The sequence below is a fragment of the Nannospalax galili genome, unplaced genomic scaffold (assembly GCF_000622305.1).
Source record: "Nannospalax galili isolate Female #2095 unplaced genomic scaffold, S.galili_v1.0 scaffold49, whole genome shotgun sequence".
NCBI classification, from domain to species: domain Eukaryota; kingdom Metazoa; phylum Chordata; class Mammalia; order Rodentia; family Spalacidae; genus Nannospalax; species Nannospalax galili.
In genome coordinates, this window is record NW_008359444.1 from 732,569 (window position 1) to 758,181 (window position 25,613).

The 25,613-nt window shown below is 52.0% G+C and overlaps 1 protein-coding gene across 1 annotated transcript in view; it reads left to right on the forward strand.

Moving 5' to 3' along the window:
• The window catches only part of Lrrc27 (leucine rich repeat containing 27), a 20,421-nt gene extending 13,864 nt beyond the window's left edge, over positions 1–6,557 (forward strand). The window contains 7 exon segments of the mRNA XM_017795615.2: positions 1,040–1,197; positions 3,453–3,519; positions 3,521–3,826; positions 5,652–5,773; positions 5,776–5,797; positions 6,242–6,359; positions 6,361–6,557. Coding sequence (XP_017651104.1) covers positions 1,040–1,197; positions 3,453–3,519; positions 3,521–3,826; positions 5,652–5,773; positions 5,776–5,797; positions 6,242–6,359; positions 6,361–6,462 — 895 coding nt within the window. The 3' untranslated portion in view covers positions 6,463–6,557.
• Positions 6,558–25,613: the final 19,056 nt, after the last annotated feature.

Genomic DNA, 25,613 nt, shown 5'->3' on the forward strand with positions numbered 1-25,613 from the left:
TCAGATGAGGGTCAGATGTTTTCAGGCTTTCTCCTAAGGTCTGGATCCCTCCAGGAACAATTTTGGCCTCAGGAATTTGGGGGTTGGACTAACCTGGGAGCCGGGCTCAGGAAAGATGCTGGTCTAAGGCAGCTGTTGGCCATGCCACCAAGAGATGCAAAGGCAGATGGGGCAGGAAGAGGCCCCAAGGCCTCCTGGGGACTGCACTGAGGAGCTGGGTTGGTCTGGAGGAAAGGTCAGTCCCAGCGTCCCAGAAAGAGGCTGGGGGGTGGTACAGGCCCAGGGAAGCAGAGGGAGGTGAGGGCGGGGCCAGGTCTAGAAGCAGTGCTCCTGGGGCCCAGAGAAGGCACTACTTGGTCTGGATGAAAAAGATCAGGAAGCAGTATTGGTTCCCCAGGTGTCTGGGGCCCCAAGACAAGGAATGGGGAAGGGCCCAAACTTGGTGGAGAGAATGGTGGCAGAGATGGGAGGGTGAATGAGGCTGGGGAAGTCACGGCACGGAGGGCGCAATGGACTTAACCCAGAGAGAGGCCTGCGGGTAAAAGAGAGGCCTGCCGGAGGGTCCTGCAGGCCCAGGGAAGCAGAGCAATATATTATTTTTTTGCTAGGAGTTGAAAGTTGCTCTTGTTTCCTTTATTATTATTATTCTTATTTTTATTAACTAGCTTGGTCTTCCCTGAAAAGTTTTTTTCTTTAAATTTTTTATTACACTTAGTCATTTTGCGTGTATATGTGTTAGTGCAGACATGCCATGGAATGAGCGTAGAGGTCAGAGGCCAACTTACAGTAGTTGGTTCTCTTCACCATATGGGTTACAGGGATGGAACAGAGGTCATAATGATGCTTGGTGACAAACATTGTTACCTGCTGAGCCATCCTGCTGACGCCACCTAAGAAGTATTTAAGAACAAGCCCCAGGCAGCTGTCCTCTCCTCTACTCCAAATAGGTTTACACTGTGAACAGTTGCTCTCCTCTCCTTCCTGGGTCCCCCTGCCCTCCCTCCATAGTGTACTAAGTACTGAAGTTCCTCCCCTCCAGGGCAGGGCACGTCACCACACTGAAGGCTCTGAACCTGAGACACTGCCCCCTGGAATTCCCTCCTCAGCTGATCGTTCAGAAAGGCTTGGTAGCCATCCTGACCTTCCTACGTATCTGCTCAGTGGACAACTCTTTCCCTGGAGACGAGGCTGCTCAGGGTCTGTAGATGACTTTTTATGACAGGCTAGATGCAAACTGGAAGAGCAGATCATAACCCAGCAGAGCTGAGTCTCCAGTCGGCATCATGGAGACACGCTCATTCTTTGTGGGGTCACATGGTAAATGCCAGTCCCTACGCTGACCCAGGCACCGTGCCTGGCCCTGGCTCTTTTTGTGGGTTCCCACCCATGCTGAGCAGTACAGAATCCGTCTAGGTGGATGTGATGAAAGCTCCATGAGATACGATAAATGGGGGAGTCGTCACCTCCGAGCCACCAGTAACCCGCTGCTTTGAGAGGCCCTTGTACTCTACGAGACAGCTATAGAAAAGCTCTGATCCCGTGTGTACCTGGTACCAGAAACTAGCCTAATAACTATGTTCCCCTTGTTGGTGGGTACCCACTAAATTGTTCCAGTTTGCCAAAATGGTTGACCATTCAAAGGGGAGGAAAAGAAAGAGAGGGACTGGGAAGAGAGAGTACTAGGTGCCTGGCAGGGGGAGGTAGCAGAAGACTGGATCACTGAGGAGAGGCAGGACTGAGGGTCTGGACACAGCGACCACTGTGCTATTCGAGGACAGGTTAGGTGCAGGCCTTAGAGCAGCAGTGAGGGGCTCCTGGTGCAGTGTCCTAGGAACATGCCTGGCAGATGCCAATGAAAGAACATTCTGGAAGGTGTCTGTGCTATTCAGAAGGGAGATTGCTATGAAAGAAAGGAAAAGTTGAGGGTCTGCTCCAAGCTGAGGAGACCAAATGCACAGGAGCTGAGTCTACCATGCAATCCTGGATTAGATACAAGGCTAGGAAATGATACAAAGGTATCAGGGACGGCTAGCAAGGGGCAGCTATGGTAGGATAACAGAAGTTGGCATGACACTACTGGCTCTGGGGATGTCTGGTACACTGTGGCATTTTGTGGTCTGAGCGTGGCAGAAGACCGTGACTGGAAGTCATGTTTACATTGATGTGTTTTATCAGGGCAGACACACAGAAGCAGGGAAGAAGGGGTCAGAGCCATCAAGCTGTTTAGCATTTAAAGTCAGAGGGTGGGAGCTAGAGAGCTGGTTCAGTGGTTAAGAACACATACTGCTCTTCAGAGGACCTGGGTTCAGTTCCCAGCACCCATATGGTAGCTAACAACTGTCCATAACACCAGTTTCAGGAAATCTAACAGCCTCTTCTGGCCTCCGCAGTCTTTGCATGCATGGGTGCACTTACATATATGTAGTCAAAATACTTGTACACATAAAGAATTGTTTTAAGTCAGATGGTGTAAGATGGCAGCGGGGACACTCTCCCTGACCCCATCTCTTGGCTCCCACCCAGCCCTAGGCATCCTGCCTTCTGGCACTGAGACCTTGACTGCCTGGGGGCAGGTTTGAAGCCTGAGCCCCTGCTTGATGGGAGCCACACAGACTCCCAACACTGAGTACAGCAGTGAACACACTTTGGACCAATTTTCTCTCAATAGTTTACACTGAACTAAAATCTTTAAAAAGTCAGCAAAGCATTGTCAAAGAATGGCAGGTAAATGGGCTAGCTGTAACTGGAAATAAAGATTCAAGAGATCTTGGGGGAGGGGGGGAGAAATACTCCTTATGATGGTAAAATTGTCTTGTACATACATGCATGGGGTACCCTCAGTGGAAAAGTGTGAGGCTGTCAGGGCTCTTCAGGCAGTGTGTCCATCCTCTGCCCAGCAGCTATTGTGGGTCTATGGCCATCTGAGGGGTAGAGCAAGCCCTGACCTGAGCAGATGCCCTCCCACCTTCCAGGCACCTCCGCACAGAAGCAAAGCCTGTGGCCCATCTGTTCATTGATCTTGGAAGGCAGTATTGACTTGCAGGCCACTGTATTATTCACTTTTCATGTTGCTGTGACAAAATACCTGAAAAACACACCTTCAAGGAGGGCTTGTTCGGGCTTGTGGTTTGAGAAGATACGGTTCATCTTGACAGGGGAGTCCTGGCAGCGGGAGCATGCAGCAGCTGGCTGCAACACGTCTGCAGGCAGGAAGCAGGGAGACATGGGTGCTGGTGCTCAGTTTTTCTCCTTTTTTATTCAACTTGGGTCCCCAGCCCATGGGATGGTTCTGCTCACATTCAGGGTAGTTCTTCCCTCTTGAGTTAAGTCTCTCTGGAAAAGCCCTCACAGATAGGCTCAAAGGTGTGTTTCCTAAGCAGTTCTAAATCTAGACCAGCTGACAGGTAAGGATGTGCCCCCATAGCCACTAAAGTGCCATTTTACCCCACCAGAAGTCTCAGTGGCTAAGAAGATAAGCCTCAGTGACCTTCCATACCCTGTGCCGGCTCTGCCCCAGGATGGTGTCTAGTGAAGGAGGCCTCAGTCTCCCAGTCTCACAGGCGGCTGTGATAAAGCAAAAGGCTGACTTCTTCCCACCTGTCAAGAAACTGGACCCGAGTGAGCTCTGCAAGTCCAGTGACTCCTCTGATCACTGGCCCAGTGAGGACGAGATCAAGCACTTCTGGAAGCTGAGACAGGAGATCGTGGAGAACGAGAAAGTGGAGGTTCTAGAGAAGAAACTCTTGGCTGTCGAGCTGCCTCCAAATCTCAGGGCAGCACTGAACACCAAGGAGAGAGGGCACTGGAAGCCAGTGCCTGTGCTCAGGTAAAGACAGCACAGGAGCTGACTTGCCTGACCTCTGCAGAGCTGTAAAGTGATGTAGTGACCTTGTGAAGCACAAGGTCCATGCTCTGAAGCACTATCTGTGTCATAGTCATTGATGGTGTGTTGAATCAGTCCTGCCTGTAGGACTAGAATAGACCAGCATTGCAGAATGGGCTTGGTAGAGTAGGCCACATGGAGTTTGCATACAAGCAGTGTGCATGGTTGAGGATATGTTGCTGTGTAGGGATCAGTGTATATAAATATGTAGAGAAAGAGAATGTGCTGAGTCCACATCAAACACCTCTGTGTCCTCATAGCCAAGGGGATAGTAATGAGTTCTTGGGGATGACAGCATCACAGAGCTGACAGTGGCCTATGGTTTGAAACTTGGGGGCATTTGGGAAGATGTCCACAGGAGCTAGGAGCAGTCTGACGATGATGCACAGACATCTGCACAGTACAGGAAAAGAAGGCTGGATCTTTCAGTCACCCTGTGGTTTTGAACACTGTGAAAATATTTTATTATTACATGTGTGTGTGTGTGTATGTGTGTGCTGTATGCATGTATGTGCACTTGTGTAGGTGTGCTTGCATGAGCATGTGGATGCCAGAGACTGATGTCAATATCCTCTATTGCTCCTCCACCCTGATTTTTGAGACAGGGTCTCTCACTGAAACTGGAGCTTGATGTTTAAGCTAGACTCACTGGCCAACAAGTCCCTCCTCTCCCAGTCTACTTGTCTCTGGCTCCCAACCCCAGTGCTGGAGTTCCAGGTATGTACCACTATGCCTGGCTCTGTTGTGATGCTGGGGAGCCAACCTCGGGTCCTCAGGCTTATTCAGCAAGCACTTTACCCACTGAGCCATCGCTCCAGCCCCTGGATTTGAATATTTTTTAAAAAATCCAAACCATGAAGCATTCCTGACAGGTTACAGCCAGAAGGGCTAGCACCACACACCATGGCATGTGTCCTCAGTGGCCCTGGGAGTTCTGGTATGTTCTCAGCATGCAGTCCCACACAGAGAGCAGCAGTATTCTACCCTGCTATTTAGAAACTTCCCCTTTCACTTACTGTGATGAACTATAATGAGGGTTTAGCCCAGCCTAGAATATACTGGGACCAGTACATTCACTCACAGCACTTCACAAGTTTGCCGTGGAGTTAGACACAGATACCAGACCTCAGCCCTGGAGACTGATGTGGCTAGGGGGGTTGGGGCAGTGTGCGGCTGCACTCCCTCTGGATCCACGCTGATGCTGTGCCAACTCCTGGGAATGACATAAGGGTGTCCTTTCCCATGGACTTCTACTGCCTAGGTAGCTGGTGGCCAGTGGTTGTTAGCTGGAGGACAGCACCCTCAATTTGACATGAACAGTACTTGGGGCTTCCCAGTCGCTGGGTTGCTGCAGCCGGTGACCAGTGACTGCTTCCGTGTGCAGCAGACCCCCCAGGCCCGCTTTAAAGGTTTTGTTGTTGTTGTTCATTCAAGTTTTGGGAGGGTTGGTTTTGGGATTTTTTGTTTCATTTTGTTTCTTGAGTCAGGGTCTCTCTGTAGCCCCAGTTTTTTGGATCTCACTATGTAGACCAGGCTGGCCTCAATCTCACAAAGATTTGCCTGCCTCTGCTGCTCATGGTAGGAGTAAAGGCATGTGCCATGCATGCACTACTTTGGTTTTTGTTTTTGTTTTCAGACAGGGTCTCATACTACAATCCAGGTTACTCTGCTTTTTACATTTTCAAATCTTCAGCACTGTATCTCTCACCAATGAAAGCGATCACTGGGTTACATTTCATTTTCAGCTAAAAACATTTTGTGGTTTTAGAAGGAAGACCACCTCCTTCAAAGGCATCTTTCCAGACCTCCCCTCATCGTACCAAACCACAATCCAAACAAAAAGGCTTGAGGACAGTCGTGTGGCCATGCTCCAAGAGCTGCGGGAGAAACAGATGCAATGGAGCAGAGGAGGAGGTAGGTCTGGGGTGGGCTGGGGGACCAGGCTCCATGACCAGCCATGCTGGTGGACTTCTGTCCTCCTGGCCAGGCTGGGACAGCTTCCCTCATTTGGAAGGCCTCCCACATTTCCCATAGTATGTGACTCTCTGAAGGCCCTAGCCTCTTTCTTGGTAGCTCTGGGGTCTTCTTGTGAGGCTGGCACAGCTCATGGGAACCGTCTGAGTAACTTACCCCTGCCTTCTCTCCACGCTTGCCTGCATTCTCAGCCCCCTGTGCCCCTTCCTCCTCCCCTGCCCATCCCTGAGCCTTCCGTTATACCTAAGGAATACTGTTCAGAAGTGGCAGGTCATCTGGCACAGAGACACACCCTCATGCCCTCCCTACCCTCGGGTTCATGTGGCCAAACTGTCTCCCTCTCCACGACCCCATTCTCAGTGTCTGTTCACCTCTGCCTTACAGCTCTGTTGACAACCCAGCTGTGTCCTGCTCTGGGCCTCCCGCAGGCAGCCAGCATGGACTGCATCCACAGTGCCCCAGGGTCCCAAGCCTTCTGGTTGGATTTGGCCAATGGGGAGTCCCCAGGGTCAAGTATGGAGTTGGGGAAAGCAAGAGCAGACTCTCTGTGTCCTTGGACCCTCTGTGACTGCCTGGTCACATCCCACATGCTGCCCGTTGACTAACTTCTCTGGTTCAGTGCTACGTGCTGTTCCTTCCCTGTCCTGCCAGGATCCTGGGGTCCTAGCCATGCCAAGCACAGATGCCTGTGCTCCCTGTAGCCTCCCAACCCTCCCATCTGAAGTCTGGCTGTGAAGAAACCTCCTGAGGCCGCCAGCAGGGAGTCTGTCTGTTTCTCTGGACCTGCCTGACTGGGACAGACTGCTCAGAGGCAGGCAGCATCTGTGGGACACATGGCTGGCGCTGCACCAGACACACTGTAGTTGCCCATCTTCTTCCACAGCAGGTCTCTCCCCTTTGTTGAAGGAAATGCCCTGAATACAAAGAATGGGTAAATTGTCTTTATTGTCCTGCCTTAGCCACTGTCCTGTACCTCCTTGCTGAGCAGCCATGAGGCTCTATGCCCTGGGGACAGCTCCCAGGGTCTCCGTTGTGTCTCCCAATTAGGATCATTCCTCTCTTCCTTTCTATGGGTTGAGCATGTCCCTCCTGTCCCCCTGTGATAGAGAGATGGCAGAGTAAGTGGAGTCCCTTGTCCAGGAGCTAAGTAGAGGGTAGGGTATGCCTGAGCACTGGGACTGGGATCATCTAGGCAGCTGAGGACACAGATTCCCCTGGGAGGAGGTGCAGAGGAGCACCCAACCCCTATACCACCCAGGTCCCTAGAGGACCCTGCCAGTTCTAAAGCACCTACACAGGAAATAGAGCCCAGAAGAGAAAGGAGAATTGGGGAGGCACAGGCTAAGGGGGGTGGTGGTTTGAGCATGGGCCATAGCACAGGTATCTCCGAGGAGGTCAAGAAGAGATGAATATGGGACAGATGTTGGGGCACTAACCACTGGAACTGATGGCTGGAGTTGGTTCTGACAGGCAGGTGGGCTGGGGGCAGCAGAGGTGGCTTTAATGTGGCAAAGCCTCATCCCATCCCCACCAAAATGGGCGCTGTGAACATTCTGCACCTTTGGGAGCTCACCTGCTCCTTTGGGGGCTGGGGAAAGAAAGAGTGTGCGTTCTTGAATTTTTTGGTTGTTATCCTGAGCCTTTAAAGACTGAGCTATCCCTCCAGCCCTAGAGAGTGTGTATTCTTTAATGGGAAAGGCAAATGTCCAGCAGAAGTCTGGCTGAGACCCTGAACAGCAGCCGAAGGCCTGTGATGTAGCACTTACAAGCTTGCTGGGTCCTCCTTGGGCACTGGGACTCGGGGGGGCCAGCTGCCTCAGCCAGGTGTCGGCCAGTGACAAGCAGCATACCCTGGCGTGCACAGGATCTCTGTTGGAATCTACTGCAGCAGCCTCTGCCCAAAGTGTGTGGAGGAATCCCAACTGAATGGAAGGGTAAGCGTCACTCCTGCCCCTGCTTCCTCTCTAGGGACAGGTAAAGGAGAGATGGTTTTGCAAAGCTGGAAGCAGCAGGTAGGAAACCTCGCGAACTTTCTTTACTGGTTGCAGCTTTCAGCTCGTGACTTGTGATTGTGCTTCTTCTCCGGAGACAAAAGAGCTTTGCAAGAGTAGAGAGAACAGACAACAGCTGATGAGAAAGTGGAGGGTGCTCAGCACATTCCAGCCTCTCACAGGAGCGTGGTGTGTGGCACGTGGAGCGGCTCTGGTCCCGCATGTGAGCAGGGTGGGGCTCACATACAAGGCCTGGGCCAGACCTGTAAGTCAGTGGTGCTGCACCCCCCCCCATAGGCACTGAAGCTTAGTCTCCTGTGTGCAGGCCCCGGCCTTTGAGGCTGCCTTCGGCCTGCTGACTGCAGATTCCACCTGAAGGATTAGGTGCTCTGAGAGGGAAGGGAGGGAAATGGGGAGAAAAGATGGAAATGAGAATTTAAACAACACTTGAGTTTAGCCGTGTCTGTGGGCACTGTCCTGTAACTCTCATCCTTGCCTTAGGAGCCAGTTACCTAAGCAGTGGCCTCGCGACCTGTCACTGACCCTGGGATCTCTGGCTCTCAGGTTGTATAGCACAGAATATCCAGGTGCATTGCCCTCTCTGAATTCCTCTCAGTTCATTTGTTGGTCCTGGTTCCGTGGGTCACAGAAGCAGGCAGGCACCAGGGAGCTGGCTGTTCCAGCAGGACTTGTCTGGCATCCTCTGTACTAAAGCCTGGGTAGGCAGAGCACTTTTTTAGCTGGTCACAGGCTTTTCCTGCGTTCTTTCTAAGAAATGTTCCCTGTGCCAAGAAATTCAGTGGTTACCTCCATGGCCCCTTAGCTGAGGAAGGTTACCAAAGCCTCGCTTGGGCTGCCCTGACTCCCTGACCCAGCTGTGCTGGACTGCAGGTGGTCAGTATGCACGATTCAAAGCTTTTTAAAAAAAAAAATATTATTTTTAGAACTTATCAGAAAGTTCTGCAATCAATGCAGAGTTCCATATCTCCCTTACTGCCCTCCTGATGTTGGTGTCTTCTCAGACAACAGAGTAACACTCAGAATAGGAATGCCTGCTAGTGTAATAGGGAACCTAAGGGAGGACTGCACCTCATCAGCTTCTCCACAGACACCCTCATCAGGTGGGGTTCCTGTGGCACCTAGCCCTTATGTCCTCCAGTGTGCTCTGGCGAGGCAGTTCTGTGTACCTTTCCTGATCTGGTGCCTTGGGATAGTGCTAAGCAGGTATTTTGTCAATTGTGTCTTGATCTGGATTTGCCTGTTGCTTCCTTGAGTTTAGTTAGAAGTTTGCATTAAAGATAGGGATACTCACAGAGCAATGACGTCTTTTTCTGTGTGGCCTGTCATGGGCTTGTGGTGTGCCCAGCCTTGGTTCCTTTTCAGGGTGGTATGTTTGTACCTTGAAGTCAAGCTGATCTCTCCTCCATGGCTGATCCAGGCCTTAAGACAGCCCCGAAGACTCATGTTTACTGGTTTCTACCAGGGCACTTTGTGGCCAAGTCTGCAGCAGGGCCTTGCTGATGGGCCTTTGTCACTGAGTTCTGGTGCAACTTGTCTGAAACAGCACCACTGATGTCCCACCCAAACCCATTGTCAGTGATGCCTGGTGGGACTTGTCTGCAGCATGGCTGGGGTTTCCTAGGCCTGCAGCAGGGCTGGGGTCTCCTGGGCCTGTCACCGAGTTCTTCTACCACTTGACGTTCTCCACTGCCATTGTTCATCCAACCAAAACAATGGTTTGTTGCCTTGAGAAAAAAATGAAACCGTGGAAATGTTTGCCATAGGAATGTCCTAGGAGAGTGACGGAAGGTGCCGCGTGGGGCTTTTCAGGTCGGGGTACAGGTAGGGTCCCTGGGCCCTTCCTGCTGCCATGGGTCCCTTGCCCGTGGTTCTCTGCTGAACAACAGTGACTCTGCCACTTGATCTCTGGACAGACCAGCTCCAGGATGAAAGCTTAAGGGCTCCTCCCTCCCAAACAGGACCTGTGATCTCATGTCACATGCACTTCTTACCCAGGAGCCCTTTCTCAGGAGTAGGCTAGAAGTTAGCCTGGACCCTGAACCACAGTCTTCTGCACGCTTTACTGCTTTATTACTAGATTGATGCAGGCAGGACCACAGAAGTTTTCAGGGAAAACTGAAGGTAGCCCCGTCACTCACTCACCCTGTGGGCTGCTGTTTCCTTATCCAGCATGGTACTGCCTCCTGCACTGTGTGTGATGTTGGAGAGGGTCATGTGTTCCTTGTTCACTTAAGCTCAGTACATTCAGTGTACCATGCCAGGTGTTCATTTTTACTAGCAGCCTTTCTGCGTTCCCCAGTTTTCTCTAAACATATGTAAAAATTTTAAAATATTTCTGGGGCTGGAGAGATGGCTCAGCGGTTAAGAGCACAACTAGACATCTAAGTATGATTCCAGAGCTTGATTATAGCAGAAAAATAATAACTAAAATTTGAATGGATGGAAATAGCCATTGTTACAGCAGAGGGTGGACACCTGCACTGCTAAGGCAGAGGCAGGCAGAGCTCCTAGAGTTTGAAGCTGTCCTGGTCTACATAGCAAGTTCTAGGCTAGCCAGAGCTACATAGTGAGACCCTGTCACACACACACACACACACACACACACACACACACACACACACACAAATAAATTAAAAATCTTAAAAACAGGGCTGCAGAGATGGCTCAGCGGTTAAGAACACTGGCTGTTCTTGCAGAAGACCCAAGTTCGAATCCCAGCACCCACATGGCAGCTAACAACTGTCTGTAACTCCAGTTCCAGGGGATCTGACAGCACAATAAATAAAAGACTAAAATAGAAATGGGCAGAGGGTGTGACAGGTGGTTTACCCAAAATGCATCAGAGATGAGCTTCCCCCACTGCCCAGCGGAGGGATTGTGCTCTGTGAACAGTCTCTGTGAGCACAACTACCAGTAGCTTCTGGAAAAATTTCTCAACTTAGTAATGGCAGGGGTGGGGTGGGGCAGAGTCGGGGGGTGGTGGGAGAGTGGACAAGTAGAGGCTATAACTCAGTTGGTAGAGTGCTTTTCTAACATGCACAACACTCTGGATAAAAGCCCCAGCACCACACAAACTGGGTGTGATGCTGTGGCATAGGCCTGTAATTCTAGCACTTAGTAGGTAGAGGCAGAAGAATCAGAAGTTCAAGGTCATGCTCAGCTACTTATCAAAGATTGAGGATAGCCTGTGATACCTGAGACCCTGTCTCAAAAACAAAATAAAACAAAAAAATCTGGTATTCTATGAACAATTTGGGAGTTGCTGTTTCAGTGATAAAGGCGCTTGTGAACAGAAATGTGATGTGTATTTTGGCATCTGTGGAGGCATATACACCTCACAGTAGAGATCGTGTGCCCTGATGCCAGCCCAGGGGAAGGAAGCTCAGCTTGTGCTGGCTTCTGCAGTTGGGCTGGATGACACTAGAGGGTGCCAGGGCTCTGTGCATGGCTGGAGGCTACAGGGTGGAGCTTGTGCCGGGGGTAGTCACCACTGGCTATGGGGAGCTGCTTTTGTGCCTGGTTCTAGAGTGAGCCTGCCTTCTCTGCCCATGCCTCCTGTCATCCATGTGTGTGCAGGTTGTACTCCGCAGAGGTTCTGCCTCCTGACAGACTTCCAAGACTGGGCAGGACTGGGGTCTACTGCCCTCTTCAGTTTCTGTTCCCGGGGTTTTCCTGAAGCCTGCAGTTTTGCCCATGACGTTTGAGTCAGTTTTCTGCGCCTCCATAGCAATTGCATGTTTGACACTCCCATGTAAAGCTGGCAGGGAGTCCTCCCAAGCCACAGACACTCCCTCATGCCTAAAAGTTTGCCCGGGTTTCACTGGCTTCTGTTCATTCTTTTTGTTCTGAGAACCGGGTATTTGGATGAATTTTCCTTGCCTGTGTTTTGCAGTGATAGAAAACTATGTCAGGGGAAACTTCTTTTTTGATACATACTTAATATAATTTTTAAAATAATGGAATGTCTGACTTTAAGAGGAAAAAACCCACCAGGATTGACTTAGCATTGTGCATTTCTTTCTGTTGGAATTTCTTTGGGAGACGCTTGACTCGGTGCACAGCTGTCACAGCCAGCAAGCAGGCCAGTGCATTTCCGGGAGTGGGAGTGGCTATATGGTGGCTCCTGTTGCCAAGCTGCCCTCTTCTGGGATCCGGGCCCTTCAAAGTACCAGGAATGACTAGGGTTGAACCTCCCATGCTGGCAGATGAGGCTCTAGCCCTGGAAATCTTCTCAGAAGGAAAGACACAGATCTGACTTGTGAGGTAGTCTGGCTGAGCTCAAAGTCCACCCATACAGATCAGACACAGGCAGGAGGCTTACCCAGCCCCAGACCTCACATCTTCCACTCAAGCTCTCTCTGTTTAGTAAGCTTGAAAGTCTGACAGCTCCCCCTCCCCTTGACACAGGCCGCTACACATTGCCACAGGCATGCACGCGCACATTCATGTGCACACACAGATCAAAATCTCCTGAATGGGGTTGGGCTGGCTTCTCTGCCTCATCTACTGGAGCAGCAGGAAGCAGAACTGGTCACGTGGTACTTGCTGCCCTTACCAGCATGTCCTGCCCAGGCACATCTGAGTGTAGAAGCCCTAAGTCCTTCCAGCCCCTTGCTGGAGCTGTAGAAACAGATCCAGACACCAGGCTCTGCAGGAAGCTGGCCACTCCAGTTAGAGAGCATGGGAGTCAGACAGAAGTGAGACCTCTCTAGTCCCAGTTTTCATTTCTGTAATCACTAGGATGAAGTCCCCTTGCTGCTGATATCCAGAGGGGACAGGATAGCTCAGTTTCTGAAAGAGCCAGGATTAGGACTGAGCCATAGTTGGGCTCTCGAGACAGAACGGACTAGGGAAGGCACAGAGGAACTGGCGGGGGAGTGGGGGGAGCGGAGATGTGGGCCACACCCAAAGGAGAATTTGGAGACCAGCCTGAAGCTTGTATGCCTGTGACATGAGGTAGGAAGACCCTAGAGGGAGGTCTCAGTAGTCAGAGGAAGAGTGACCGACCCAGGCTTCAAAGGGGAGGGGAGAGTGGTAGGGGAAGCACGGCTGCTAGATAGAGAAGCCAGTGACTGTATAGACCACTGTGGGTGAGGGTTGCCAAGCAGGGTGTGGGTGACCATAAATCTGGGTGACATCAGACTATCAGAAATAAGGAATGTACTGGCCACCAGTGCTTTGCAAGCCTCCCTGGGATTCTTCTGCCTTGGAGGTCGTGAGAAGCAGAGTCATGAGGTCTCCAGATAGCCTGTTATAGAGATCTCTGTCCTGTGGGCCCACCAAGTTCAAGGCCTGTCCTTTTTTAAAAAAAATTATGTGTATGAGTGTATTGCCTACATGTATGTAGGTGCACCTGCATCATGCAATGCATGCAGAGATCAGAAGAGATTGTTGGATCCCCTGGAACTGGAGTTATGGACAGTTGTTAGCTGCCACGTGGGTTCTGGGAATCGAACCCAGGTCCTCTGCAAGAGGTCTTAGCCTCTGAGCCATCTCTCTAGCCCATGGCCTGTCCTTTTAATGACTCAGTTTCTATTAACACTTATGCATTATCTTGAAATTTTGTGATTTAAAACTATATTTGCACCTGCGTGAATGACTTGGGTCCTGTTTCAGTAGTATTTTTTTGTCATGTGACAGAATCTGAGAGTGTTCTCGGTCAGCTACAGCAACCTTGAGCCCACCCAGGGTCTGTTGCTCTATATCTCCCCCATCCCAGCCTGGGTTGTTGGGGGCCTTTGAGAGAAGCCTAAACCAGGGTCTGAGAGCTATAGGACAGGGATGCCAGTGTTTAAACGTCCCCCTATCCAGCACCTAGTCGGTCTGGCAGGGTGAAGGACAAACTGATGCACCCAGAAATGGGCCTGTGGGAAGAGTTGCCTTTTCTCACCTTCCTGGAAGCACTTTGTTGCATTTTCCTAGATGGCATCAAAGATGCCCTTCACCACAGATCTGCTAGATCATGGGAAGATGCCAGTGAATCCACTTGGGAAAGGGAAGCACAGCAGAGAGCAGTCAGCACAAAAGAGTACAGAAACGAGGTTGGCGATGGGGCAGTGAGTGGTGCAGTCCCACTGACTGGCCAATGTTCATACCAAGTACCACTGAATATATCTTGCTTTGTGTGGGGTCTCAGGTTGAGGGGTGGTCTGGAAAGACATGGTCCCTGCCCTCCGAGCTCTTGTAGTCAACCCCTGCTAGACCAATTGTACTACTTGGAAGGTACCTGCTACAGGGATGCTTCTGCAAGGGCTGCCAGCCCCACCCAGCCCTGCTGACCCCTGATCTGCCCTGCTGACCTGTCCTGCACTGCTGGCCCTGTCCTGTTCTACTGACCCTGTCCTGCGCTGCTGGCCCTGTCCTGTTCAACTGACCCTGTCCTGCGCTGCTGGGCCTGTCCTGTTCTACTGACCCTGTCCTGCGCTGCTGGCCCTGTCCTGTTCTACTGACCCTGTCCTGTGCTGCCAGCTCTGTCCTGCCCCAGCTGTTTCTATGCCTGAACTCTAGTGTCTTTTTCCTCAGCTCTGCTTTCTCAGACCTGGCGCTCAAGACTAGCCAGCCTTTCCACAATGGAGTGCTAGGCATGACTTCTAAGTCCTTGCCAAGAGACTCCACAGGAAAGAGGCAGGAAGACATATGAAAAGGCCTGTTCAGTTCACAGAAGCTTAGAACTTGACACCCAAGGATCGGAGACTCTGGTCAGGGAGTCACCAGACTACTGGTGGGGGCAGGACATGGGAGCTGTCCTGAGAGCTCAGGCCAGCTGACCAACCCATCTGGAATTTGGGAAAGTATTGGGGAAGCGAGATACCAAGTAGGGGCCAATAGGTGAGGGGGGGGGTCCCTGAAGCAAGCCTTCAGGACAGCCTAGAGACCATTGTAGCATCCAGGGCAGGTGGCAGAGGACTGACTGACAGAAAGGTGGGTGGTGGGTGATGGGAAAGGGAGTGACATTTAGCCAGAACTTCCTGGCCTCTTTCTGTCATTCTAAATCATTGTATTCACAAAGAATAGCAGCTCTGGAGTCAGCCCAATGCTAACAGTGATAGAAATGTGTTTAAGATGCCAGGTCATTGGGATGTTCTCTCACTTTGTCTAAAGATTTAGTAAAACTTTTACCTGTGAAAAGGCATCCTGCTATCCATGCACATGGGAACAGCCTTCTGAGTACGGCACTCAATGGACTTGAGGGTGTTTAAGCCTAGTGAACCTGTGGCTTTAGAACTACCAGCAGGGGATGGGGGTGCTGACTTCAGCTCAGCATCTGCAGGGGAAGGCAAGGAGCCATATCACACAGCCACATGTAGCCTCAGGATGGCTCCTGGGCTGCAAGGAAAATGCACTTACTGTATGGTTGGAATGGGAACTTCTGGCCTAAGTCTAGTACCCAAGCAACAACTGTCCTGTGTCCCAGCATCTCACCGTCAGTGGAGCTGGAGGAGAAGATAAGGCAGCACATGCAACAGGTCCATGTCCTCAGTGCCACCCACTGCAGGACAGGAACATGGCCAACCAGAGCCTGGATGGTGTGAGTATCTGTTGCCCTGTTTGAGGATGCCTCACTAATAAAAGGGAACTCTCCAATGCCACTACAGAGCAGGCACCCTCCAGTCATGGTTTGCTTGCCATGACTGTAGATTGGGGCTTCTAGAAAACATCCTGACCACACTGTGAGCTCTGAGCTATGCTTGTCCTGATAGGATTGGCATCACGGTTTGGGGCTTTTGAAGACAAGAATGGAGACCAGGCCTGGGGCTGGTGTACTCCATGAGCCTGTGGGGTCCTTATTTAAGGCTTCATACCCAGCAGAGTAGGCTAAAGCCTAGCTACTGCTTGGTGAGGCCTTGCATTTCCTGGTCGAAGACATTATGCCAAATCCTTAGGGATCCAAATGTCAATAACCCAGAACTTCTAAATGCGGAGAGCTGTGCCCCGCAACCCCTCCCAGATGCCTGAAATCTAACCATGTTCCCACCTAGTAGCTGGCAGATACCATCAGCACCCACCTGGTGCCTCAGTGTCCCTGCTTGTGAGAACAGTGCAGTGAGGAGGCTCTTCCCACCCTGATAGGTGCAGAGCCTTCCTGAGAGTGACGGGTGCTGGGGACCCTGCCTTCTTTCCAGGACCCCAGGACCCCAAGTGGTTTTTCTATATCTGTTTCCTCACCCTGGGCAGCTGCTCAGTTCCCAAAAGCCCCTGAGCTCAGGTCCCCACAGCCCATCCACTGCTCCACCGCTGTTGTGTCCAGAATGGAAAAAAGCAAATGCTGACCACAAACTCACCACAGGGTTGTGCCTTCCAGGTCAGCACAGCACATTTGCACCCAGGTTGTCACCCCACCACATCAGCAAAGAGCAAAACTGCTATTAATTCCAAGGACAGAGGAAGTAGACAGAAGATGGCTTTGAGGTAAAAACACAGGTGGAGGATTCCCAGTAACAGTCTGCTGAAGATTCTGAGTCTTCATAACTGGGCTCTGTCTTCCTGGAGAAGCCACACCCCCTGTTTTTCAGATGCTGTCATTTGCTCTTTGGTGTCCTAGCACGTGCTGAAGCCAGGGAGCAGGTTTTGTAAGAAAACCCCTGCTAGAGTAGGGTGCTAAGAGCCTGCTGAAAGAAAACTCCAGCAAGATGTGATTCATCCCACAGAACCCCAAACACAAAAATGCAAACCCAAGGGTCATGGTGTAAAAGGCTGGGCAGTCTTTCCTAGCTGCACCAGCTCACTCAATAGGGTGTGTCTTTGCTAGAGAAATCATTCTGAGAACCAGGCCACAGGTGTGGTAATAGCGGCCATATGATGCCTTCCTGAGCTCTGACAAGGTTTTGTTACCCTGGTATGTGTGGGATGCCCTTGAGACCTGCCCAGGCTGAGCAGGCCAATATGGAAGAGCCACCCAGGAGCTCTGGGGACCTGGGGTCTAGAAGGAGGTCAGGGTCACGGGCACCCATATGTCATTTTCAGGAAGTCTCTGCTTCCTTCCACCAGTTGGATGGGTCACTGCATCTGTCAGAGCAGGAAGGGCCTCCTCACTGTGCCTCTTTCCAGCCCTCACCTGTCAGACACAGGTTCTACAAGTATCCCCAGGAATCGGCCTAAATGAAGCAGTTAGTGGGCACCCACCAGCACCCATGAGGTCTGGTCATGGTCTTGGGTCTCACCCTGATGCATGGGGAGCCAGAGAGCATTCAGTATTCTAGGAAAGCCCCACGTGATGAAGCCCCAGCAAGCCTGAAGAAAAGCAAGTAGAGACTTCACTTGAGACCTGTGGCCTGAATTCTCTCTGGGTCTCCTATGTGATCAGACAAACCATATAATATATTTTATGTGTATTAACTTACAAAGGAATGAGTATCCAGTGCCTAGCCCCACACTACGCCTCAGAGCCTGCCTTATCAGACCATGCCATGCCCATAATTCGCTCACGTCTCTGGGGCCAGCAATTGCCCCAAATCGTGGCTTCCCCATGGGTTGTGGCTTCTCTGGCTCAGCTCATGGCTTCCGTTCCAAGATGGCTCCCAGCCACACCCTCATAGTCCACACTCTGCGGCAGGCCCCGCCCATTGGAGGAACTAGCCAATTGGGAGACACTCCATCCCTTTTCTCCATTCTTACAATCTTTCCGTTCATCTTCCACTAAAGCCCCTGAGCCTTAGAGGGGGTGATAAATGTAGGGTGACCTCTCTTGTATCATGGTGAGAGAGTGGCTTCTTGGGCCTCCCCATTATTTGTCTTTAAGCCATGGCTATTGATCTATCTCAGTCATGATTCTTCTACTATAAAGACAAATGGAAGGAAGTAGACACATTTAAACAAACATGAATGTAAATACAGATGCCTAGAGGATATCCCAGTAGGCGTACTATATTCATTAAACAGTATACTTGTGATGGCTTCCCCACTAGGGCCTATAGCCTTTCTCGACAAGACGTGTTGGCCTGGTCTACAGCACCAGATGTGTGTTCCCCCCTAGGAGTGGGCCTTATCCAATTAGAAATTTGTTAGCTGTATGTATGTGGTCGAGCCATTATTGCACTTGCAGGTATTGCTTGGCATGTCCGTAGTGTACAGCACGCAGGGTCCATCGTTGGGTAGACTTACAGGGGATCCTTTCTTCCCCAACCATCTGCATAGAGCCTTCTGGTAATATGAACGTCATCCATCCAGTGGCAGGGAGTTTTTTGGCTTAGTCTCAGGCTCATCATATCCTGCCGACTACGCCAGTTCTGTGGCCCGAATTCTCTCTGGGTCTCCTGTGCAATCAAACAAACCATATAATATATTTTATGTGTATGTATTAACTTACAAAGGAATGACTACCCAGTGCCTAGCCCTGCGCCACACCTCAGAGCCTGCCTTATCAGACCATGCCACGCCCATAATTCACATCTCTGGGGCCAGCAATTGCCCCAGGTCCATAAAAGTCAGTTCCCATGGCTCACACACTTCCCCACAGCTCATGGCTTCCCCACAGCTCGCGGCTTTTCCGGCTCAGTTAAAGGCTTCCACTACAAGATGGCTCCCAGCCACACCCCTATAGTCCACACTCTGCGGCAGGCCCCGCCCATTGGAGGAACTAGCCAATCGGGAGACAAGACCAGATTCAGAAGTACTTGTGAATACACCAGAACTCCTGGAGGTGAAGCTAAATAAATCCCCAAAGAAGTGGAATGAAGAGAAAAGATAGACAGTAGAGATGAAACAAGATTATCACCCCCCCCAAAAAAACCCTAGAGGATTAGTTCAAGAGGTTCTACATGGACTAACATTCTGGAAGATTCAAGGAGAGCAAGTGAAGGGAAATTTTTAAAAAGAAAGCTTTCCTAGCATACACAAAGACCTGGATTCAATTCACAGTACCACATAAATTAGGCATGATGATGCCTGCCATCCCAGCACTTAGGAGGTGGAGGCAGGAGGATCAGCAGTGCAAGAACATCCTTGGCTAGCCTGGGCTACAATGAGAGCTTGTCTCAAAAAAGAAAAAGGTAAAAACAGGAAGGGTTTCCAGGAGTGCATACACCTCCAGAGTCCCACTGCATGTGGCCAGGAGCTTGGTATCCTCACCAAAGACCGGACGAGCCCACCACCATTATCATGGAGATTAAAGCCAGAGCAGAATAAGGGTCACTGTGGACATGCAGGCACTCCAAAATCTTTCTTCCTGCTCAGTTCTTCTAGGGACTGTGGAATGAGTTCTACCAGGGAGTTGGTTGAGAGAGGGAGAAACAGGTCAGGAAAAGGTATCCTAGGCTGCCTACCAGGGTATGAAACTCCTGTCCAGGGGTCTCCATTGAGAGGATGGCCAGAGGAAGAGAGGAGGGGTATCCAGTGTAGGGGACTGAATGACAGGCACATAGGAAACAGCACAAGTCTAAAAGGGGGCTACAGATAGATTCAAGACCAATAACAGATGGCTGACTGTGATGTGGACCTGAGGATGGCTACACCCACGGCTGGGCTCTGGATCCACTGGGGAAGCTGTTGCCTCAGATCTGGGTCAAGATGGAGGTGTGGCTGGACTTGGGGAGACTGGCCAGAGTAGTATTGGGAGGAGCTAAGACTTCTATCCTAGGACCAGGAGACCAGTCACTCTAGACGGAGACCCTGTATATTGGCAAGAAAAGCTTGCTCCTTGTTTGCTGGTGATACCACCCAGCTGCTGCCAACCAGGCCTCTTTCTTCCTCCAGCTCACCTTTTCCCGAGTGGCTCATGAGCTAGGGAACATAAGACATAGAACAGAAAGTATACAGCTCATTCAAGGCTGGACAGTTTCCTTCCCTGGCACTATGTGTCGGTCCAGCTCTGTTCCTGAGTCTCTGGTGAGGTCCTATTTGGAGCCATGTTCTACCACAAGCCTCAAGGAGTTGGTACCAGCCTCAGTGGGGTTCTCTGTTACCCATTCATTCACACTTCTGCCTGCACAGGATTCCTGAGGGGGTACTGTTGGGATACCATGGAAGTGGCCCAGGAGATTGCTAGCCTCTTATGGAAGGATGTTATGAGAGCTATCAGGAATCCAAGCCTCCTGGCCCCATCATATCACTGATGGGACCACATTGAAATGCAGTTTATGGGTACCTGGGACAAGGTACCCATATCTGGGATTGGTCTCCCAGATATCCCATATGTGCAAAGAGGGGGGGGGTTCAGTAGTCCTGCCTGTTTCACTTTCCCTCCTCTTCTCCCCAAAGGCCAAGAAGCTCCAGGATGAAGGAAGGAAGCTGAAATTAGAGAGGACCTTGAACAAAGAGCATCCATTTGCAACTTTAACGGGAAACCTCTCACTTCACCCACCAGCATCACAGCCTCAAAATATATTTTTTAACACGAAATAGTAAGGAACCTGCGTTGACCGCAGGGATGGCAAACATCTCTCATGGTGAGGCCCTGCCATCTTCTGCATGGTGTGGGGACTGTTGGGAGGGTGACCAGTGGGCAGGCAGCAGTTTTTAATAGACTTGGGCTCCTTTCTGAGGTTGTAGGTTTAGCTGCATTAAAAGGGAAGAATGCTGTGAACAAGCTGGACCGGCCTCTTCTGTCGCCATAATTCTGCCAGTTCAGCTGATAGAGACTTTCAGCCAAGCTATAGAAGCATTCTGGGTTTTAACTGACTCAGTGGGGGAGGGCAGGCTACGGCCTGACTTCTTCTGGAGCACCATCTTTGCCCAGACAGGGTTTGGGAGCACTTATTATCCTATTCCCAGTCAAGGTGTCCTTTGCCTGCACAGGGTCAGTGACTCCCAGCCCAGGCCCTGCAGGGTTCCCAGCTACCCTTCCTCCCAAAGAGCAGTCCTGTTGAAACCTCTTGATCAGCCCTCCACCCTAGGCAACCCTTCTGCCACTGGTTCAGAGGCTGCAAGTCAGATTCCGGCTCTGAGTGACACTGGGAACAGACATAGTACTCTCCAGCCTTTCTCTTTCCTCCTGTGTCAGTTCTGGTGAGATCTGAGCTGATCCTGACTGGGCCCCTGATTTCTGGTTCCTCAGAGCATCTGAGTGGGGCTTCCCTCTTCTGGTAGATTCAGGGGGTCTAAGTTGAGTACCCTTCTCCTGGATTTAAGGGGTCTGAGTGGGAATAACCTCTCTGGTAGATTTAGGGTTTCTTGGTGGGGTAGCTCCTTTCCCTGGTTTATTTAAGATATCTGGGTAGGGGAGCCCCTCTCTCTGGTTTATTCATGGTATTTGGGTAGAGTAGCCCCTCTCCCTGGTAGATTAGGGGTGGTAGTGGGGGGTAACCCTCTCCTGGCTTCTGCTCTGCTGCTGTGTCATCTCTTCCCCCAACCTTAGCAGGGAACACAGGGTCCCCTTTGCATGTTCTTGCCAGATATGATGGCACACTTCTATAATCCCAGCACTCCTAAGGGGGATGGGAGGTGGAGACAGGAGGAGTGCACAGAAGCTCACAGGCCAGCTGACCTGGAGTATGCAGTACAGCAGCAGAAATGGGAGAGACCCTGCCTCAACAGGGTGAAAGGTGAGAACCAAACCCCACAGTTGTCCTCTGACCCACACGTGTACTCCCGCACTCACACAAACACATGCATACAATTAATGCCAAAAGAAACATTTTTACAAACTATAAAATAGCCACACTTTTCAGGAGGAAATGACCTTCCTTTAAAAGGCTTCCACACAGAGTGCTGTGGCCTTCCTTTCATATGGGCTACAGCCCTGGGGTTAGCTAGCCTCCCATCCCCAGCCCTTCTCACCATGAGCTCCCTGAGGCCACTTCCTGAAAGTGGGTGCCCACTTTCCAGTGGAGCAGCCTGCTGGGGATGAAAGGGCAAGCTGCAAATCAAGAATTCCAGCTTAGCTGACAGAATTTGCTATAAAGGTTATCTACATAGAGACAATATTCGGTTTATATAGAGACAGTTTCAAGTAAGACTGTTAAAATATTAATGAACCATATTTAAGGCATAAATGCATATGACCTTCCAATATGGCCTATTCCTCTCCCAGATACAAACCTGAAAATTTCTGGGAATCTCACCTGCAAGACTATAAATTTTGCAGTAAGAAATCTTTCTTAAATCTTCTTTAATCTCAGGACTTGGGAGGCAGAGGCAGAGGCAGGTGGATCTCTGTAAATTCCAGGCCGGCCAGCACTACATAGTGAGACCCTGTTTGAAAAATAACAAAAATAAAAAACAAAAAATAAAAGCTGAATGTGGTGGCACACACCTTTAATCCCAGCACTCAGGAGGAATGGGGGTGTGGGGGGGTAATAGCTCTGTGAGTTCAAGTCCAGCCTGGTCTACATAGTTCCAGGCCAACTGGGGCTACAGAGAGACTCTGTCTCAAAAATGAAAAATAAAAATAAAAATTTTAAAAAAGAAACCTTAACTTCCTTACAACCATTGTACCATGGTGACCTGGGGTTTCACCTAATCAGCTGCCAATCAGCTAAGTACATACCAGGAACTGCCCTGTGGTCTAATTTACAGAAAAAGTAAAGGTTCATTAGCAACCCTTGAGATATAACTTCTGAAGCCACCAAATTCATATATATGGTCAAGGCTCTCAAGTGGGACTCTCTCTTGAGAAGTCCTTAGCCATTCTTGGCTGTTTCTAAGCCTTTCCCATCTACCTTTCCAACACCTTACCTACTACCTAAATGTTAAAATCTCTCCAACTCAGCTTCATACTGAAATTAACCCTGGCCTCACCTGAGTGAAGGTCTCTGAAAAGAACTCAGGTTGCTTGGTACAGCTGTGTGGAGTTATGGCTCCAGCCCAAGCCCAGCTGCTGGTGATAGCCCCAACAAGGTCACACACAAGATTGTGCAGTCTGGCCAAAGTGCATGCCTTTAGCCAGTGATTTTATGGAAAGTTCTGATCCCAGCCATCCTTTGAGATGCTTCCTCATGGAAGAGCCCCATAATTATCCTGATCTCCAGGGGGTGGGAGCTTTCCAGAGCAGCCCCTCTGGGATGGTTCAGAACCCAGACTTTGCTTCCAAGGACCTCCTGACTTCCAAGGCTCTGTGTCAGGGACATCCAGGATCTTGAGCTTACAAAGACTCCACGAAGCCCTGCCATGCAGAACACCACAGGGAAATGTGGACAGCCTACAAGTTGCCTCTCAGGGAGCCCTGGTGTGCTCCAGTGCCCCACTCTACATGGTGGTTAGTGAGGCTCCAGGGCCTACTTTCATTGACCTTATCCTGTGCCTCCAACTAACCAAGTCCCTTTGATTCCATCTTAGAATCCTCAGCTCTGACAAAGTCAGGCCTTATTGACAGACTACTCAGCCAGCAAGGCCTAGTGAGTTCAGAAAGAGGAGCCAGAGGCAGGCCCAGGTGTGTGCTAGGTGTGTGTGTGTGTGTGTGTGTGTGTGTGTGTGTGTGTGTGTGGTGTGTCACCAGCTGTCTGGCCAGGTAACTCTGGGACAGCCCCATGTGGCAGTACCCTTATAGTCATGAGTGGGTGGAGGAGGGGGCTGAGAGTCTCCCCACTAGAGCTGTGTAGTGCAGTGACTCTCAGAATAATGGTGCTGGGCTGGGGCCTGCAAGAGGGTGAGTCACCCTGCAAGATGGAAGCAACCATGGAGCTACTGCTAAGTGAGGGCTAGGGAGCTGTGGAGAGCAAATCCTGCCTCCTGTGGGAGGCAATTTACTGCCTGCCACCTTAAGCTTCTAGGCTGTCCTAAGAGAACACTGGTCAGTCTGCAAGCTCCACCCCTCAACCACAATCCTTTAGGCCTGGAGCCTCTGCTCTTACTTCACCAGTTTCTAATCACCCAATCAAAACTCAGCCCAAGTAAGAGTTACACAGCTTCCTGTCCACTTGGTAGCCCCTGCCTTGACCCCATCTTACCTGCAGGGCGGCCCTGCCAGGCAAGGGCCTGGGCACCCTGGGCCTCTGCCCTAGGGGTTTCCTACAATCAGAGGGCCAAAGGCAGAGGCAGAAAGAGGTGCAGGGGAGCCCATGTGCTGTCCTCACCAGCTCTGACCATCAGCAGCCCAGGAGATTCCAGCTGCAGGCTGAACCCCAGGTCTTCTGTGTCCCTTGGATTTCCATGCCCCCAAACCACTTCAGCCCTTCCAGAGTCAAGCAAGTCCTCAAGTGTGTCCCTTACTACACAACCCAACTTTTTCCTGCCAGACATCTGGGAGTTATCAGGATGTATCCTTTCCCACACAACAGGTTGACAGTTTTCAAGGTGTCCCACAGCCCGGTGTCTCACCAGCCTGCGGGTGTTCCCAGCCTGGGAGTTACTCAATGAGGGGCATGGGGAAGGGAGGTTCCACTGTGGTCTGCCCTCAGCGCCCAGGAGCGGTGGTGACCAGCAGACATCTCAGGCACTTAGGCACAGAAACTCAGTATCTGGACTGACCAAGTGGCAGCCTCCAGCCAGCCCTCCAACCTGGGGCTGGACTGGGAGAGGTCCCTGCAAGTCTCCAAAGTCAGCAGAACCCAGCTCAGGAGGGGATGCATGCCAAAGACAGGCGCTGGGAAGGGCCTGCCCCCTCGCGCTGCGGGACTCCGCCCAGGTTCTTCAGGGACTTTGCCGCCAGAGGGCGAGGGTGAGCGGCTCCCGGGCGGCCTCGACTGTCCTTGGGGCGCCCGAAGCAGGTCCTAGCAGGGCAAGAGCCCCACTCCGGGCCTCTAGGGGCAGGGCCCAGTAGACCGGTGGCCAGGGCCTCGTTGCTCTTCCCTGCGCCTCCAGTGCTGGGTCAAGGCGATGCAAACCAGGCTTAGGCGCCCAGGTCTCTAGGGCCGTTGGTCATTGCAACAGGCCCGGACCCTCGGGGCAGCCAGTTACGAGGTTCCGAGTCCGGTGCCAGAGCTTGCGGAAGCCAGAGGAGGCCCGGGGTGACGGTCAGGCGTCCGGCGGGTGCCGCCACCTCCCACTCCTTGCCTGGCTGCCCCGGGGGCCGGGCTGCGTGCGCCGGGGCCCTGCTTTTTCTCAAAGGCAGCTTTTTGCACTGCACACTAGGCGAGGCACGTTGCAGAGCTTGTCCATGGCGACCTGAGCGACTTGTCCGAGAGCTCTGGATGGAATGCTGCCCACCCCTAATGTTGGCCATGCCCCGCGTGTCGCAGGGCCTGGATACGGACGCCAGCCCTCTAGTCGCCCGAGAAGGCGCCTAGCATACCGGGGTGGCCCGCTGCCATGTCCCCTGTGCGGTAAGGGCCATACTAGGCCTCGGCAGGGCCCCACCAGTGCCCCTCGGCGCCCCGAGTCTCTTGCCAGGCCTGGCCGGCTTCCTGCACGCGCCGCCACGCACTCCCCCAAGCACCTGGGGGCCACCCGCACGGTGCGAGGCGTACGCTGCCCGGGTTACCCTAGAGCAGACCCGCAGGCAGGGGAACCCCGGGGTGCAGGGCTGGGGGTGGGGAAGGGCCCAGGGAAGCGCCGAGGAGAGGGAGTGGCCCTGGGACGCGATCAGGAAGGAGGTGGGGCGCGGGGTGGGACCCGGAGCAGGGGGCTGGGGGAGGGGCACGGGCCAGGGGAGTGTCCCCGCCGCCCCCTCGGCTCCAGGCTCTCCGGGCTTCTAGGGGACGTTCCTGGCCAGCGTGGCGGTGGGGTTGGCGAGCCCTCCTCCCCGCTCGGTGGGGCCCCGCAATGCGTGCCCAGCCCAGCTCCGCGAGCTGCCGGTGGGGTGCTCGCTGCGGGCGCACCGCCCCACGCCCTCCTGCGCCTGGGAGCCCAGCCCGCGGCCGCGCGCCCCGGCCCAGCTCCGCGGTGGCGGCCGGCAGAGCGAGCTTTGTGACGTCAGGCGGCGTCACGCGGGG